Source organism: Amblyomma americanum, chromosome 7 (assembly GCF_052857255.1).
Source record: "Amblyomma americanum isolate KBUSLIRL-KWMA chromosome 7, ASM5285725v1, whole genome shotgun sequence".
Lineage (NCBI taxonomy): Eukaryota > Metazoa > Arthropoda > Arachnida > Ixodida > Ixodidae > Amblyomma > Amblyomma americanum.
The window spans coordinates 55582886-55602446 of record NC_135503.1 but is presented as its reverse complement, the minus strand read 5'-3'; the positions used below and the strand labels follow the sequence as shown (position 1 = coordinate 55602446).

The 19561-nt window shown below is 44.3% G+C and overlaps 1 protein-coding gene across 1 annotated transcript in view; it reads right to left on the bottom strand.

Moving 5' to 3' along the window:
• Nucleotides 1-10299: 10299 nt before the first annotated feature.
• The window catches only part of LOC144099150 (uncharacterized), a 271400-nt gene continuing 262138 nt past the window's right edge, over nt 10300-19561 (bottom strand). The window contains exon 22 of the mRNA XM_077632265.1: nt 10300-11052. Coding sequence (XP_077488391.1) covers nt 10934-11052 — 119 coding nt within the window. The 3' untranslated portion in view covers nt 10300-10933. The remainder of the gene's footprint in view (nt 11053-19561) is intronic.

Genomic DNA, 19561 nt, shown 5'->3' with positions numbered 1-19561 from the left:
CTAATTCGCGTCTCAGCGCTATTTTCTCCGCGTCCTCCTGTCTAGGTTGTTCGCGGTTGCTGTTTGTGTTGCAGGTGGTCGAAATTATTCCGGAGACCTCCACTGCGGCACCTCTTTCTCCCTTTCTTCTTTCACAGCCTCCTTTATCATTTCCCTTACGGCACGGTTCGGGTGTCCACCGAGATACGTGAGAGTTACTGTGCCGTCTCTCTTCCTAAAAAAATAAATTTCCTTCTTTTTTCGCCTGCACAGAAACGCGGCCGCCACCTTTCGGTGGAGTCAAAGACTACCAGTAAAGAAACGGCGATTGTATTAAAGTTTTTGTGACTCACGTACGTGACCTACACTGATCCTCAGCGTGATATCCATCGCTCGGCGTTTTAAAACGAAAAAGGTGAGAAGAAATTCGATTACAATTTTTGTACCCGTCGTAAAGGAATATAACGAGGTGATACATGTCGTACCCTCTTTCGTTACAACGAAGAAAGCGTACAACCAAAATTTGGTGCCTATATATTCTTTAATAAATTGTGGTCACCAGAGACTGAAATATGCAAGGATATGGAACGGCCAAAAGGTGCTGATTTATCGGAAGGGGGGGGGGGGGGGAGCGGAGTCGAGAGAAAAGGTCCCTCCCCTCTCCCTACCCTCCACGTGAAATTTCACATAGGCAACCAACGCTGAACCCTATTTATTCGACGAAGAAAAGTGCAATAAATATATGGTTCAAATGAGAGCCCCCTCCTATCGTCCCCTCTAATAGTGACCCATTAATCCCCCTATGATGGGCCGAAGTGCTGACATTTCATCACCTTCCTGGATATCGTCCACTGTTTATAGCGCCGACCATTACCACAGGGTCGCTATCCACTCAAGAGCCACTCATTCTCCCTTCTGAATAACGATTGTGCCTTCAGACTTTTTGCTGGGCCAATAGTGCACTAAAATGCGTGAAAGCGCCCCGTTAAGAAATTCTCGAGGTAACGGCAAGGCCCCGAAACATTCCCATCGTTCCGAACGGAGCCCACAAACACGCCACTAGAGCTTCTGCCGGATGGCTTTCCCACTTCTCAATTATACTGGCAAAGAAGCCAGCTTCGGCGGGGCTAGTTGTGGTGCGTCCGTGTGTACGGAGTCTGCTGTGCGCTCCAAAATTCAGCCCGAGAGAATTACGCGCTGTTAAGAGCTCTTATACCGAATTAGTTTTTGATCGAACAATGAATATAACGAATAAATTGCGAATCCTTTCAAAAACGCTTTAGAAAAATTGCTTGCCTTCGGCGTCTTGTACCTATGAACTAAAATTTTCTCACAAACGAATGTAAAATAGTCTCTCTCCCAAAACAACAGCTATCAGTTCCCGCTGCGTTATTCCCTTCGAACCGATGCGCAAAGCTGCTCGACCGTCACTATGATGCGGTGCATTAGCAACACCCATTCTAATTTCATCGCACGCATTGTACCGCAGCCTTCAGACCCAGGATCACCCTCGCTTGACCCGTTTCAAGTACAGCTTGACTGCCAAGTTGTTCAAGGCCATCCGTGATCTTAACTAAACGATAGACCCACCACGGTGGCTAGGACGATAGGCTGCCGAGTCTGAAAAAGCGTAACTGACTCTCGGCCGCGTTTCGATGGAGGCGCAATGCAAACATTTCGTGAGGTTTAACTCTTCTAAGCCTAGACAACAAGAGCGAAAGCTCTGTTCCTTTGCTTCTCAAGCCTAGCTTCTCGTCGCTCCTCGGTTTCAGCGGCTCGTTTAGATAGCGTCCTCTGCGGAACACCTTCTCGGCGAGCTATATCGACTGGATGATGGGACGCGGCTTGATGACGACGCCGAAGAGTTCACACACCCGGTAAAGCGCGTGCCTCATCCATGGCGAAAGTGAAGGAGAAACCGCCGACGTAGCAACTGTTACACCTTCTCCTAGTCACTCGGTATCACAACGGCAACGCCGGATAGGACGCGCAGCTGCGCCTTTCCCAGCCTGCCTTCCTTGATCCTGTAACAGAATCGGAAGACCGAACGCCACTTCCGGACGTCTTCCGACATCAGTCAATCGTCATAAACCAATACCTAAGGATATGCATCGAGGCAGACACGATGGGGGAGACGAAAAGCGAGAGCTGATGCGTTGAAAGCCGAGTATGACTGCTACTCCCATGCAGTAAACGTCGATGCAGTTACCGGGGAAGCAAGAATAATTAACACGGCTGTGGTTAAAGCAGTCTCAGTTGTAGAAGTCGAAGAGGCTCCCGTGGCGCTAGCCATCTCGGATCCATCGACGCACACCTTCTTAAGTGACTCCAAGCGGGCCATTACGAAGTTCTGTAAAGGTGCGGTAGGCAAGACGGCAGCTCGCATCTTCCGGGGTTGCAATACACAACATTTAATACAACTGGTATGGGTCCCAGCTCATTCAGGGGATCCGGGGAGCGAGGAGGCAGATCGTATAGCCCGAGCTCTGATGAACCGGTACATCAGCACCTCAGACTCGGACCCCCTTGGTGAAGCACTGACCACGTACCATGCGATAACTACTATCAGGATAGAAGGCGGATTTTTCCTTCTCCGCATGCGGACCTCAGCAAAGCACAGGCCACGATGCTAAGAAGGACCCAGACTCGACTCATTCTAAGCCCCCAAAGGTTATCATTACGAACGGGGAGCATAATCCCGCCTTCCTAGAATGCCAGCAATTGGCAACCGAAGATCATATGTTATGGGGATGTGAGCTCAAGCCTCCTCCTCGTAAGCTCCCTCCAAAGAGAGCTGGAATGAACTGCTGCTGAAGCAGAAGACAATACAGGAAGCGCTTGTAAACTGGGCCTTGGAATTAAGTATCCCCTGGATGGGGGTCACATTGAGGTACAGTCGATCACGATCTATAAATCCTTGGCAGTAGTTTTTTCTCTCTCTCTTTCTAATCGCATGGTATCACAGCGGCGGAGCCGGTAAGCGCGGGCAGGTGCGCCTTTCAAGTCACGTGGTTTGGCTGCGCTCCGGGGCCACAAGGTCAAACACGCATCAAGATTGACCTTGGGAGACATGTTGCAATAGAGCCTTTGCTCTAAAAACGCACCCCGTGTGCTATGCTGTGCGATTCCAGAACACACATTACATAACCGAGTGGTAGAAATTAACCATCTGCACTCCAGTATGACGCCTCATTCTCTCTTCCTTCATTCAGTGCCTCCGGCTCCTCCCTCATAGATCGGTTAACGTGTCCACCGAGGAGTGAGGCAGCCTTTACTCCTTTCCTCATAAGCAATTTAATTTTATTTATTAAAATGGCCGTAATTCAGCAACTTCGGCTCCCTCCCAAATTCGTTATAACCGGATTTGGGTGTACCTTTCTCCACACGTGGCAACATTTAGAACTGAATATATACAATGGAAGCAGCAAGACTTGTTTTATCCAGAGATGCTTTTTTCGCACGAGCAGTTTCATGCGCGGCTATGTCACAGCCTCACACGCATCAGTGCGAGAGAGAAATGGCATTCGTGCATTTTCATTTAAAAGCTAAGTAAGAAAAAGAAATAAGCCCGAAATAACATTTTGCGGCCGTAAAAACCGAACTTAATTTTCCATCGCAAACAATTAAATAAAAAATCTACACTGGCGCCAAAATGATCACGTTGTCTTGTTGCAAAGTCATCACTGATTGCGCTCTCTCTCTCTCTGTTTTACCGACTGCCTCACTAAGCCCTTTCTCCAATCAAGTGCTCTCTTTATGGCAGCAGGGAAGGATCCACGCTACTGTCAATGCTGTTGTGTAAAGAGGAATGACATTACGGAATATTAAGCAATGGCATTACGCAGGTGGCCGAGGGTCTTGTCCGAATAATATTGCAGTGCGTGCAGTTGCTACCGTCGGCGCGCACGATAGTTCGCAATTCCACCAAAAGTTTGTGACATCTGTTCACTCAGCGAAAAATAACCGCTCTCTACCTGCCAAATGAGTTTGCGTCCACTTGAACAAAATATATAATAATGCGCGACGCTCGCACCGGCGCATTAAAACAACAGCACAAATTTCCATTTTCCAACACACTTTCCAGTGCCACTTTTTGTCGATCATCAGCGCCAAGCTTCAAGCGACGATGAGGACGCGGTAGAAGCATGCTGGCGCTGCCTGAAAGGACCTACGCTTACTAAAAGATGAGCAGTGCAAGCAGCGGGTGAAACTTGGCTTCTGAAATTCCAGTCGCGAGATTCATGACAGCTACACAGGCATGACGAAAGCGCGCATAGCCAGTGACGCACCAGCTCGACCGAACCAAGATGAAAGCCAGAAGCTGTGGGCGCGGTGTTGCCAGACCGCCAATCAGTTTTGCATATCTATTGGAGGTGCATATGACGGCTGTTGAATTCCATGTCACGAGCTAACCTTCGACCTAACAGACGTATACTATATGCAACGAGAAATCGTACGAGAGCGCCGCGGTGGCTCAGTGGTTAGGGCGCTCGACTACTGATCCGGAGTTCCCGGGTTCGAACCCGACCGCGGCTGCTGCGTTTTTATGGAGGGAAAACGCTAAGGCGCCCGTGTGCTGTGCGATGTCAGTGCACGTTAAAAATCCCCAGGTGGTCGAAATTATTCCGGAGCCCTCCACTACGGCACCTATTCTTCCTTTCTTCTCACTCCCTCCTTTATCCCTTCCCTTACGGCGCGGTTCAGGTGTCCAAAGATATATGAGACAGATACTGCGCCATTTCCTTTCCCCAAAAAAACCAATTATTATTATTATCACCTGCAACGGCGTATACGGCGAAAGTCAGGATAACTGCCGCCGTATGAACGTCCGCAGTGGTGCACTCCTGCTCACATATGTGGCGCCCCCTACGCGTTCTGGGTGCGCCGCGTCGGGTGGCGATGCTTTCACATCCCAGCTGTCGCGCCTCACTACGCCGGGCGCCCCTTTTTTTTTGCACTATCTCCGTAAACACAAAGATGTTAGAGGCACCGATAGCTTTTCGCGTAACAGGAATAAGGCTTGCAACTTAGCCTTTCCGAGCCGTATTCATATACTGCTTTAGTACTCTTCAGTTACATTTATATTCACTCGGCTCATGTACGAGAAGCAACAGGATTCAATAAAATACATTGCCAGTCCATTATTAGCCTTGTCAGTGTCATTTTAAAAGTATTTGCTCACAAATGTCCAAACATACACTCGGAAACGTTGGCGAGATGTGTACCCAAACATTCAGGGGGGAATTTTGTTAACCTAAAGTGCGGTGAGGCGAAAGCCTTTAGCACGGTGCTGCTGCTTGTGTCGCTCATGTGTGGTGATGTTGATTAAAAGACTACATAATAAGCTATCGTTACAGAGTGCACAGTAGAAGTAGGCAGTAGGACGGTTCGATAGGATACCGGCAAGCTACGTTAGGAGACGAAAGATCTGATTAGGAAACGCCAACGCATGAGGGCGTCTAACCCTGCAGACAGGATAGAACTAGCGGAGCTTTTGAAGTTAATAAATAAGCGCAAGGTAGCCGACATACGGAAGTTCAATATGGTGAGAATCAAGCAAGCTCTAAAGAACAGAGGTAGCCTGAAAGGAGTGAAGAGGAAATTAGGCATTGGTAAAAACCAGATGTATGCGTTAAGAGACAAGGAGGGCAATGTCATTATCAACATGGATAAGAAAGTTAAACTAGCCGAAGAGTTCTACACAAATCTGTACAGCAGCCAATGTAATCAGAGCGTTAATGAGAGAGACAGCAGTGCACAGCAATGTGTCATCCCGCCAGTAAAGAAAGAGGAAGTACAGAAAGCCTTAGTAGCAATGCAAAGGGGAAAAGCAGCTGGTGAGGATCAGGTAACACATCTATTGAAGGACAGAGGAAAAACTAGCCACCCTGTATACGCAATGCCTCATGACCTCGACTGTACCAGAAGCTTGGAAGAACGCAAACACTATCTTAATTCATAAGGAAGGAGACACCAAGGATTTGAAAAATTAGACCGATCAGCTTACTATCCATTGACTACAAGGTATTTACTAAGGTAATAGCTAACAGTCATGGCAACCTTGGAATTTAATCAATCAAATGATCAGGCAGGCATTCGTAAAGGATATTCCACAATAGATCATATTCACACTATCAATCGGGTGATTGAGAAATGCGCAGAATATAACCATCCCCTATATATATAGCCTTCATTGATTATGAGAAAGCATTAAACTGAGTGGAAACCTCAGCAGTCATACAGGCACTGTGGAATCGAGGTGTAGAAGAGCCTTATGTCAAAATACTGGAAGATATATATAGCAACCACACAGCTACTACAGTCATCCATAAAGTCAGCAATAAATTCCAACAAGGAAGGGCGTCAGGCAAGGAGACATGATCACGCCGATGCTATTCACCGCCTGTTTACAGAAGGTATTCCGAGGCCTGAACTGGGAACAGTTCGGGATAAGAGTTAATGGAGGATACCTAATCTGCGATTCGCTGATGACATTGCCTTGCTGAGTCACTCAGGAGATGAAATGCAAAGCATGATCAATTATTTAAACAGGCAGATCAGAACAGTGGGTCTAAAATCAAAATGCAGAAAACCAAAGCAATGTTCAACAGTCTAGCAATGGAACAGCTGTTCACAATTGGAAGAGAGGTGCTGTAAGTGGTTAGCGACAGCTGATCCGGACCATGAAAGGGAAATAACTAGGATAAGAATGGGGTGGAGTGCATATGGAAGTTTCTCTCAAATCATTAATGGCAGTTTACCAATATCCCTCAAGAGAAGTGTACAACAGCTGTATCTTACTAGTACTCACCTAAGGGGCCGAAACCTGGAGGCTAGCGAAAAAGGTTCCGCTTAACCCATTAGGGACCAAGAAATATCCATTGGCTTGATTTTTTAATATTTTTTAGGCATAATGCTGTCTTAAAACGTAAATCAGGTTTCTTAAATTTCGGCAAGATTCCTTTAAAGGTTTCGAAGTTACAGACGTGTGCTTTTATTAGCACACTGGGTCCTCCGCATAGCACAACTGGCTACTTCGGAGCATGATTTTTTTTTATATCCGTAATTTTTGTGTACGGTGATCCACCATTTCTCCCAAGCCCTCATGAATCTTTTCTGGCTGTACTGGCACCACTGTTCTCTATTTTGAGCTTCAAATTTTTTCCTCTCAAAGAATCATGAGACGAGTGAGCCTGCGAACGAGTTTGTTGCTGCATGTCGAGGCGTAGATAATGATGACTAACCCTTCTTATGGAACCAAAAATGGTCAGCATCCTCGTCACTAGCAATTTGGTATTGTCCAGGGATCCACATATGCAAAGTTGGCCTTTCGTGTAGACAGCGGCCACCACCACATTTGGCCTTGATGCCAATAAAATAGCAGTTGACAGCTTGATCTGGATATGCAACACCTGCCACGCCAGTATGGTAAAAAGAAAAAAAATATGGCTGCCAAAAGTACAATTTTCCGTGCGCTGTAGGCGACCACCGCTTTTAAAAACATGTTGGCTCAATGCTGTCACATTTGCAGGTCATAGTGACTACCCTGCTGTCCTTACATCAGTGAAATCACGTAACCTACACGATTGAATTAAGCGCCAATTTCTCGTATTTCTCCACCCGGTTTCTATTTGAATTCTTTGGGCCGAGTGGACACTTCCAAAGCCAGTTTTGGCAAAATGGTTACTCTAGCCCGAACTCCCTTCCGGCAGTGCATTAGAATGTCTCCACTAACAAAAAAATTGTCCAGTAAGACGGAATGTTCACTAAGCATTGCAATTACCTCAGTAAAAAAGAGAACACTAGCTTCAGGGTTCAAAGGCTTTCTTTACCGGGCTTGAGGACTTTCCAGTATTTGTCAAATGCATAACAGTAACCATTTGCACTGCACCGCATCGTTTTTAAAATCAAACCTTTATTACAACCACTTAAAACCGCGTGAACGTCATGGTCAGGATAGCTAGCGAAAAGTAAAGCTCCAAGACCTAGCTGGGAAGACAAAATGGTTTCTTTAAAAAAAAAAAATTGCAGGAATCATGTCTATGACACGGAATAGATAGGAGCCATTGTGACCTAGAGGACCCAGCGTACAATAAAAAGTACAGCAGCATATACGTCATCATAGAGCAAAATAAGTGAAAGATGGGGAAAATTCAAAGCATCTACTATTTACCAGTCTTTTGTGCTGCTGTAAAGTTAAAACTAGCATATGTACATAAACGGGGCCACAAGTATAATCAAACGACTACCACTGTAGTTGGCGCGAAACAACTATCCTGAACTTGATCCACCGAGAGATGACTTACTGTGAGGCCAGGAAACACGCCTTCATAGTTTTGGAGCGTCCGCCTACCTTCTGGTGACAAAAGCATGACCAAAAAAAAAGGCAAAATTCAATTTTTGGTTTTGAAACATTAGAAAATATAACTGAACATTTAAAAGTATGATGGTCCGAATGGGATAAGTTAAGGACAATGCAGCGAGCCATGGAAAGAAACATGATAGGTGTAACGTTAAGAGACCGGAAGCGGCCAGAGTGGGTATAAGGGAACAAATGCAGGTTAACGACATACCAGTCGAAATCAAGAGGAAGAAATGGGCTTGGGCTGGGCATGTGATGCGAAGGGAAGATAACAGCTGGTCTTTAAGGGTAACAGAGTGGATTCCAAGAGAAGGCAAGCGCAGCAGGGGGCTGCAGAAGGTTAGGTGGGCGGATGAGATTAAGAAGTTTGCATGCATAGGATGGGTGCAGCTGGCAGAGGACAGGATTAATTGCAGAGGCATAGGAGAGGCCTTTGCCCTGCAGTGGGTGTAGTCAGGCTGATGATGATGATGCCCATAAACGTTTGTGTGATATAACTCTGAAACATAACTTACCACACGCAATGTCACAGGAGCATCACATTTTGCACGTCAACGTTGCACAGCATGTGTTGCAACGTAGAAACAATCTGTTACTTGAGAGGTTACGCAAGGCTTCCAGAAAATTGCAATAGCTGCTTCTTGACTCGTGATATCGGCTCTTGTGAAAAGCTGGCTTTAGCACTGTAGAGAGTTGATTAAAATGTTATCAGCAGTTATTTGTAGTTTTTTTCATGCCTCCTGTGCCCTATACTACAGTAAGGGGGCAAGCTGGTCTCAAGTAAATTTTTAATATCATAGGCACAACTATGACATTTTAAGCAAATGTTTTTTTCATGCAGTTTCCAAATATGCAATTTAAGTTTATGTAAAACTAGTGCTTATGCTCTTACGTAGTATGTCGTAACTTTTTGTCGAGAGCTCTAAGAAAATTTTGCAACAGGGAACTTGCTGAAATGCATGCCATTGCTTTATCGTGACCTCAAGGAATGCAATAGAGCAAAATTATCCTGCCTATAATACAACTTGAGTTATGAAGTTTTGAAGTAGCAAACTTTTCTTCTCGTTTCTGAAGAGGCAACTTCAAAACTCCATAGTGCAACTCTATGACAGGTAGGATAATTTTTCCCTTATTCATTTGTTATGTCAAAACAACCAATGGCATGCATTTCAGCAGGTTCCCTGCAGGAAAGTTTTTGAAATTTACGGCAAAAAAATTGCATGATGGAAGTGCACAGGGATTTGTTATAGAGTAAATTATTCACATATTTAGGGTCAGCACACAATAATACATGTTCCCTGAAGATTTCAGAATTGTGCCGTGACAATTTTTTCTTTTTCCCAGAGACCAGCTTCCACCTTTAAATGGAAATTAAAGGGGAATGCCATGGCCAGCATTATTGAGATGTTAGTCGCAGAAGATTTCAAATGTCATTTTTACTGAGAACAGTGCTTCGATAAGCTACAAAACTGCGTCAACCTCGTCATGTGGATTCTTCGCCAGCCACAATAGGAATATCGCTTTCACATGCGACACTCTTTCGACGGAAAGCATCGTCGAAATAACAGCGCGGTGAGCGATTTGCTTAGATACAAGAATGCAAAGCGTAACATGCTTCGCATGCCCCCATGTGGCCTGCATGAAGTCGTTGTGCGCTGAAATTACATAGACGCAATCCAGGTACAAGCTCTCAGGGCTTGTTCGCTCTCTTCCCAAACAGTAAGATTACCATAGATACTGCAACAAAGGCTCTTGCGGGAAAAGTGGTTTTGTTTTCGGTGAGCCGAACTACTCCACTTATCGCCATCTGCTCTGATGCACACTGTAGAAGCTATGTGAGGCCCACAGTTATGGAACCAGTGACATCATGTTCTATATCATCACTGAGGGGCTAACATATCCGATGTTGCATATTAGTGTCATAAAAATAAGTATTTGAAGAATAGAAGTAAACACAATAAACAAGTAACCCATTTAATGCAACAACATGCTGCCAAACTCGGCAGTGCACAAAACATTACATTTAACAATACAATATCACAGGTAAAAATAAGTGCCCAGTCCTCCTGCTTCTAAGAAGTGCCTACTTTTTTGTGCAGGCTTGCATTTTCAGCTTCCCTATTAAACATCCTCCTGTTCAATGAAAAATTATTTAATTTAAACCAGCAAAAGACAAATCGTACTTTACAATGCTATATAACAGATAAAAAGTTTTCTTTTTTCTTATCTCGCATCTTTGAAGCTGGACGCAGTAAAGAAAAAAACATTCTGACCATATACCTAAGAAAAAAAAGAAACATTCCCTGAACGCAGTCCTGCTTTTGAAGCGCATTATGTACCATTTGGCATCCCTGCCGTAGTAATAAAAAAAAATTCTGAACCAGATAAAGAAAAAAATCACCCTGTGGATGCACTGCTGCCTTTGAAACGTCTTATGTACTTCTGAGGATCCCTCCAGTGGCAAAAAAAAAAGAGGTTCTGAACTGGAACCTCAAGAAGAAATAAAAAAAACTATCTCCACAAGATTAAATGCGCTTTCTAACAAAATATCACAGATAAAAAAAAAACCCTCTCTTCCCCCTTTTTTTTGTTTCACACATCTCCCTGCTGGGTCGGTTTTGTCGCAGAAGCTCCTTGTTTGTTGCTGGTCTTCCTCGTTAGGATTTCTCGAGTTCCTTCCCACTTCAAAAAAAACTTCTTTAACTGTAAACCTGGAAATGGAAAGAGCAGTCCATAAATTTCACAGAACGAGGCTTCAAGCACACCTGTGTACATGTAACAACTGATCATTTTTTCGGAGGGGGGGGGGAAGGACTTGTAGGCATTTCTGTGGCACTGTCACACATCCTTTAGAGTCACTGTACAGACATGACTGAGAATTTGGACTAACAAAGAACTCATTTATATATTTTTTGGTCATTATTCACCCCGAAAAAAGCACGACAATTAACAACCGCAAGTTAGCATTTTGGTTAAGCCATGTAGCCTCATTACCTTGAGCTCCAAAAGAAACATAAATATCCCCAAACAAAAAAAGAAAAATTTGATCAAAGAGAAGCATTTAAAATGGCAGTGCTGACATTTTACTCTGGTTTGCACACAGTGTCCACAACGCGTGTGCGTGCTAGCATCACAACCAGACATTCTGCACCGCACAGTTGTGGCCATGCCAACGGTGAAGAAAAACGGTGGCACTCTTAGAAGCAAGGACTGAACACTGGGGACGAGATGTTTCACAGTTGCGACATTTTCCTCACGATTCCAGCAAGATACCTGCTACTCTATCCCTCAACTATAAGAGCCGCAAACAAAGGAAGAAAAAAAAAAGCGGAGCTGTTAATCAATGGAGGATACCAATTCACTATGCTGCAGTTGGAAGAGGGAAAGATGGCAAATAAAGCGGAGGATTAGAGAGACAGTTGAAGCAAGTAAATGATGGACACGAGCATTGGACAGTTTTCTCACAAGCACTTACACGAGGGTGAAAGTCTTCAGAACGGGCTATCTTTAAGGCTCAGGTTCGAGGTAAGCATCAAAGACACTTAGTGCCAGCGCCACAAAGCATGGCACACCAATTGCCCTTCCATGCATATAACATGGGGCATGCAAACTGTACCATCAGTGTCAAATAAAACATGAAAAAAACAGCTAAAACACAAGACCAAACAAGAAAAATGTCAGCGGCTGGAGAGGAAGCACAAGTGTGGCCTATTAATACTTCTAAAGAGCGGTCCTTACACTTTCAACGCAAAAATCAGCTGCTCTAGTAGTTTGCCTCTTTAATGTAATATCTTCCAGTTTTGCAGTTCGTGTTTCAGTTCTCTTGTTCACGTTTCACTTGCCGCTGTTCTTGTCACAATCGCAGGCATTGCAGCCAGCCATTCTGATAAAGAACAAATGATGACGAGTAAATGCAACTCTGAGCCACAGACAACAAAGCGAGGCAGCTTTATGCTGTTGCAGGCCAGGCAGTAGATGGGAGTTGCAGGTCAGGGTCCAGGGAATGTCGATGTGAACTGGCAAATTCATCTGAGTTCCATGAAGCCAACATGAGCTTACACAGAACCGTGCAAAGCCTGCCCAACTCTCAAAATTAGGACGGATACACATAAGCTATCACTGTGGGCAGATAAGATAGCTTGATTTGCACAGCAGTATCCTTTGATGCTGCACCAGACCAGCTAACAATGCTCTAGTCTCTTATATCTTATTTTTTGGTCATGGCAACGTTAGCTCTTCTGTTACCATGCCACTATGCATCAATCACCAGTGATCGATGGATTCAAAGCATGATTTCAGTGCTACTGGGGCTGCCAAGGAGTTGCTGCACCATCCAGTGGATTGTTTAGACAATCTACTTTATAGTTATTTGCGTAGTCTGTATTCTTCCCGCAAGACTGAAATCTTTCAGATGCCATTGAAGTTGAGGTTTGGGCACAGTATGCTTGCAGGACGACGTGAGCGCTCTCAAGAATACCACTTCGCGCGACTCTGCTGTATCTTTAGCAGATCTTTCGATAGCATCAGTGACTCTGATGATTATATTGCATCACTGGATATTGATTCCAACGAAGAAACTGTGAAACCTCGGCATGAAACACGGGCACTCGTCGCCTGCAGGGTTCATTGTTTCTTGACTAGTCATTTATTTGTTTATCGAGCCGGTTTATGCATTACACAGATATTACGACTGATATTTTTTGTTTCCATGGTGTTTTGTCATCATATAGGCAGATTTCTTTCCATCTGCCCAAAAAAAGAATAGGCTTCAGGCCCAGTAGAAATCAGGGCACCAACCTCTGATTGACAATCCGTAACAGCACAAAGCTATTTGCATGGGAGTGTTCCAATGACCCTTCATCATCTGAAAACGTCTTCCAAAATAGTTTCTTGTAAAACCAAAGCACTGTAGAGTATTTTCAAGCAATCTGCCATCAAACTTCGTTATAACGAACATGGATATTAATGAATTGCCAATATGAAACTGTTGCTTAATATTTTCAATAAAAACATGCATTTCTTCATATACAGAACCTGGTTTGTCATGAAATGTATATATAGAAAAGACGGGCGCCAAGCTGTGCTTGCTCAGATGGCAGGAGGCAGGGCAGGCTTTGCCTCGCTACACAGGTGACAAGTAGTGGTGTGGCAAGCGTTCATGTCACAGTTAACGCTTATCTCACATTTGTCAGCGCTGCGCCATAATAGAAGATATAGCGGCGAGAACAGCTGGTAGCCAGGTGCTCGGCACCCATATGTGCCTCTTATGCTTGTCAATAAGTGCCTCAAAACAAGAGACATGGTCCGTTGTAGCTCTTCGGCAGCCATCCTCTATTCCCGTCGAATGTCACGGATCACAAGTGGTCAAAACAGCAATAGCTATCTTCCTGCCATTTGATTTTATACATGACACCGCTGTAATGCAAGGGAGCCACCATAGCTGTCATTTGCCCTGACCCTGCTGTGTACTTCAGTGCTTTGCGCAGAAACCAATCTAACTGATGTTTGCCACTCGATTTTTTCAGCAGCCACAAATTTATTATTATGAATTTTAGCTGCATTCAACCATTTTACAATATTTCACCTATTCGCCATAAGGAGGCTTCAATGTACTACCTTTTTACTATCACGTGAGTACATCATCACAAACAGTATGGCAGATATACTTTTTGTGTATCTGCAAGTTTTTTTTGGCTAAACGTTCTTAGCTAAAAGTAATAATGTCAAAAAGTATGTTTATCAAGCTATATTCTGATACGTTAAATCTTACTTAGAAAATTTTTTGCTTGGAGTGAAAAATTTCTGCCATGGACAGTTTCATAAAGCATGGCCTTTTTTATTTTCATGTAGTTTCAGAAAAAATTTCCAGCTCAAAATGTTTTTGAGTTAGAATTTCAAACATTTTGTACGTTCCAGAATGTTTATATATTTTTTTTCTTGGAGGTACTGTCTTGACACTACAATTTCCTTCATATTTTCCAACTTTTTTTGTGTTTGCCGATTCTTTTTGCAATATTCACACCAAGTATTTGTGCTGAAACAAATGTCGCCAGAAAGCACATTCTATTGCTGCCATTTTCATGCACATTAAGTTTTTGTTACATCTCACATATTTTGCAGAAAAAAATTGTCCTAAACCAGTCATTTTGCCCATGGTAATAAACGATTAGCTCTTTCAGGACCGCAGTCCGGATATCGTGCAAAAATGCGCGATCAAATTCCCGCACTCTCAAGCGTGAAATTCTCGCGCTGGAACACGTGTCGCCATCTAGTGGGGACGTTGCACATCTGTAGTTTTCGTTTTTACGTAGTTCGCCTCTCTCGCGGCAGGCGGCAACGTAGGAGAGATTTTAATCTTGGGCGCGACGGCGGCCGAGATTGACAAGCATGACGTCGATGTCGCGTCAGGCCGCGCGAGGAAAGAAGCCTCTGTCGCGTGATTCAGCTGCTTCGACTGATTCAACGAGTAGCGAGGAGTCACAAGATGATTTCTCAAGCTCTGATTTCAGTTCAGAGAGTGATCCAGCATCGCGATCACCTGGACCGTCAGCTAGTGTCCGTAGGTGAGTCTGTAGTTTCACTTTCGCTCGCTCTTGAGTATTTACGCAGGATTTCTATATGTTCTCGTTATTTTTCTGTGTTTGGTAGGGTTTTCACAAGCTATGGGAACGACGTCCTGCCCCCGCGACAGAAGCGTATTTTCTCCCAGGCGGGAACCTGGTGTGCATCTGACCAAGGATGTGGGTGTGGCACTCCGGAGCACCACAAAGAGATTCCTGACCGCCCTCGATTTCTTTTTCCTTTTTTTCTCGGCGGAAGTAATCCAAACTATTTGTGATAACACCAACAAATATGCTTGGATGAAGATCTTGGAGAAGCCCACTCATGCCCGTCCCGATGGGTCCTGGGAAGAGGTCACTACGAGTGAAATGATAAAGTTCATTGGCCTCATAATCTATATGGGTATCTTGAAAGCCCCACGCATCAAGCTGTACTGGAACGTAGGAAACATCTACAGTGGTCTGCTGCCACCACGAATTATGCCGCGGCGTCGCTTTATCGCACTTCTTGCGATGCTACACGTCGCTGACTTGGACAATGTCACCGAGATGTCAAAAGGAAAGCTTCGCTTCGTGTGGAGGCTTCTGCAACACATAAACAAAGTGTCGGCAAAGCTCTTTCAGCCTCATCGAGACCTCTCTGTGGATGAGCGCATGGTGAAATCTAAAGGGAGATCAGGGATACGGCAGTATATGAAAGATAAAGTAACGAAATGGGGCTACAAGCTGTGGGTTCTTGCAGACCCGAAAACCGGGTATACAGTGCAGCTGGCTGTATACACAGGCAAGCGCAACCAGCCAGGGCCCCACGGGTTGGCTTTTGATGTAGTTTGCCAGCTGTGTGCAGAATACTTTGATCAGGGCTACAAAATTTTTATGGATAACTTTAACACCTCCACACACCTGTTCAGTCACCTCCTCAACCGGAAAACATTGGCTTGCGGAACAACACGAAAAGACCGCCGGGGATTCCCTGCTGAACTGAAAGATGCACGCTGGGAAAAGAAAGCTCAACGAAGTGAAATTAGATGGCTGCGCGACCAAGAAATTCTCTATCTGCAATGGAAAGACCGACGTGTAGTGAACATGATGAGCACGATGCACACAGCCAACGAGACAGTCACCGCAAAAAAAAGACAAAGAAGTGGAAGTACCTGGACCCAAATTTCGATCCCAAAACCTTTGCTAATTCATGATTACAATTCTGGAATGCTTGGAGTGGATAAATCAGATCAGATGATTGGCTATTACAATGTACTGATGCGTAGCGTCCGCTGGTGGAAGACTCTCTTCTTCCACTGTATAGACATTGCATGCGTGAATAGTTTCATACTATTCCAAGAATACCGCAAATTACATCCAGAAGTCCCTGAGCTGGCAAGAAATGCTTCCTTCGACCATTTAGCTTTTAGGGAGGAACTGTTGCAACAGCTTCTTCAACTTGAAGGAGCCAAGCAAACTCGTGCTCCTCCACCATTACCCGCAAAGCCCCCACTTCACAAGCCCGTAAAAGTGGAGAGACATAAAAATTGCAAGCTGTGCTATCAGAAAACAAAAGATGAGGTGAAACTACTGTTTTCTGCAGTGACTGCAACGCACATTTGTGCTTCAATGCTTCGCGGAACTGCTTCCTTGAGTGGCACAGAGAGCGTGCACAGAAGTGAGTTGTGAGACAGTGGTGTGAGAAATCACGCACACAAAAAATGTACATAAGCTTGCAAAGTTCTTTTACCTCAAAGTTATCATAGAGGTATTGTACCACATTTTGTATTATCCTGGAATTTTTTTAGTGCTGCATTTTACTTTCATATTGAAAAATTTCCAACTATTTTTTGTTTACTTGAAGAGAAAATTTATATTTTGAGATTTTTTTTGTATTATGTATACTGTTCAGTCATTTTACTTTTTTTACAATAAAAGACCAATCACTTAGCTTCGTTTTGATGCATGTTTCAACAAGATAGTGCAAAAATTTTATTGAATAAAAAACATTTTTCAAGCACGTATCAAAATTGCCTTCTTTTGGGCGGTCCCGAAAGAGTTAAGTAGTTCTTGGATTTTACAGATAACTTTTCAACAAGATCTGGAGCATAGGGCAGCTTGTAGGCCTTAAAGCTAGTTTACAGCTGCAATGCCGAGTGTTGTTGATAGTTCTCTTCGTTGATAAATCCAATGGCAGCATGAAGAGCAGCGAGTTCTGCACCCGTTGAAGAAGTCTGCTAAGATGGCACACCCCGACTATGATGGACACTCTAAGCAGATCACTTGGCCTGAAGAACTAGGGGAGTTAAATGAGCTACCTGTGTAGATCTGCACCTGGCATCTTTGCGCTTTGTACAAATTGCAGCATGGCCTGTTTCAGTGCAGATGATGCTGCAGTGGATTTTTTTGCGGTGCCAGGTGTCGAAAGAAGCACCCAAGACTAATAAGGGCTCCACAAGAGAAACAACGGTTTCAAAGCAAGTGTAAACCACAGTGGTAAAGAGGTCCACTGAGCAACAAGGATTTTGGTCAGTGATGCCTGTAGACTGAATGAGGAAAGGCTATCAAAAAGGTGAGAGGAAAACCAGACAGAGTGAGTGAAGGAACAAACGAGGGTTAATGACAACCTAGTCTAAATCAAGAGGAAGAAACGGGCTTTGGCAGCGCATGTAATGCGAAAGCAAGATGGATACTATTAAGGACTGATGGTCCTTAAAAGTAACGGACAGGATTCCAAGAGAAGGGAAGTGTAGCAGGGGGCAGCAGAAAGTTAGGTGGGCGGATGAGATTAAGAAGCTCACGGGGTTAATGTGGCCGCAGCTGGCACAGGACAGAGTTAATTGGAGAGATAAGCGAGAGGCCTTTGCCTTGCACTGAGCAGAGTCATGATGACGATGATGCCGACAGTCAGCACTTCAAAGAGCACCGCCATTTTCATGCACTCACAGCCTCAGTGTAGGGTCGTGCCTCCCATGCACCTCACTGCTACCTTTTTTGCGCATTTAGAAAAAACGACTCGGCTTATAAGAGCTGCACTTAAGCGCGCATTTCATACATACGTGCCGCACCTTTGCACAGCATGCATCAGAGAGCGAGAGAGGGCGTGCTTGCATCTTGTTGCCGCTCGTGCTGGCCTATCTCGATGGTGTCGGGAACTGCGCAGCACTCAATATTGCGAGGTCAATCTTTTCAAGGATCCAATCCAGCAATCGTGAGTACCACGTCCTCTCCACAGCGACATGCCAGCGTGTGCAGTGCCTGTGCTGACATCTTTCACACAGCGGGAAACTTGCGGCAGTCGCATGAATGTGAGATCACACATGCGCACTGTAGTCACGTGACAATGTACTGCTGATCCAACATGTCTGATTCAAGTTTAAAAACACTTTTTGATTTTTTATTTTTTGAATTGACTTACTGAATTCTGCAAATCATTCTTTTGTCATACGCTGCTCAGCTTTAATGGACTTCCTCTTTTTCTTCTATTATGTCTGCAGTCACAAACCATTAGCTTCAACTGGAAAATATTTGCTTTACTTAAAATATACTATAAATAATAATCATTCACCTTGTGTTAGCGTCGACTGAAAATTCACTATTTGCAAGTGCGGAATTCCTGCCAGCCAAACAAGAATGACTAAATATGGTGTTACGTTAAGTGATGTTATGTTATGGTAAGGTGCATATTTCACTGCAACTTTCCCTGGAAGGCACTGGGCAACATGTCACTGTAGATGAAAAGAATGGTGCAGGTTGTGCAACCAAGAACAGAAGACAATGCCAGCATTCTCAGACAGTTCCTGCATCCCCCCTCCCCCCTTTTCCTGAGATTTTCAGTGGCACCAGTAGGAGCAGTCTCTGAAATACACGTGGAGCACACTAAGTGCAACCTGTACAAAGTTGAAAGAAAAACAGCTAGTTCGATACTTCCTTGAGCACCGAGTGCGCAGTTGAAAGTAAAAAGAAAAATCCTTAAGTTCCCAGAATAGCCGAATGTTAGTGGGTAGAGCCATATAGCAAACAAAATAGCAACCACACTGTAGCTTACCTGATATCTCGTTTGTCTCACATTTATTTATGGTGCTATGCATTGATTTCGATCGTTAAGCCAACCCCCCACTTGAGATTTTCAAATTTAAAAAAACAGGTAGACTTACAAACATGTAAATACAGTACGCTAACTCAGCTGTAATCTTTCCGGACTTGGAGTTGCTCATTCCGTGTACAATCTCAGTTTCTGCGCTGTATGAGAGTGACACCTCCTTGATAAAGGAGCTAGCTGGTAAAGCATCAAGTGATCCCGCTACAGCTACAACAAACAAAGAGGAGGCATAAATTTGGAAGACAACACAAACAAAGAATGCAAACACGTCTGTTCCTAACAATTGTTGGCATGGTTTGATGGCCGTCATCAAAGTCACTGGTGCCGACATTGTCATGGCAGAAAAAATAATAGCGCTAAAGGGATACAAACAGAAGTAAGACCAACGCATTGCATGTCAAATTGGTTCAAAGCACGGCAGTTTTCATTCGCTAAACTGTTTAAGAGACAGTGCTGGCACAAAGCTCGCCAACGCAAGAGGCTGCGTCAATGCTGGAAACAAAAATCTCCAATGGTAAAGGGCACAGCTTTCTCAATAAGAGCAGGTTGGTGGAGTCCCTAAGTTGTGGAGTTAAA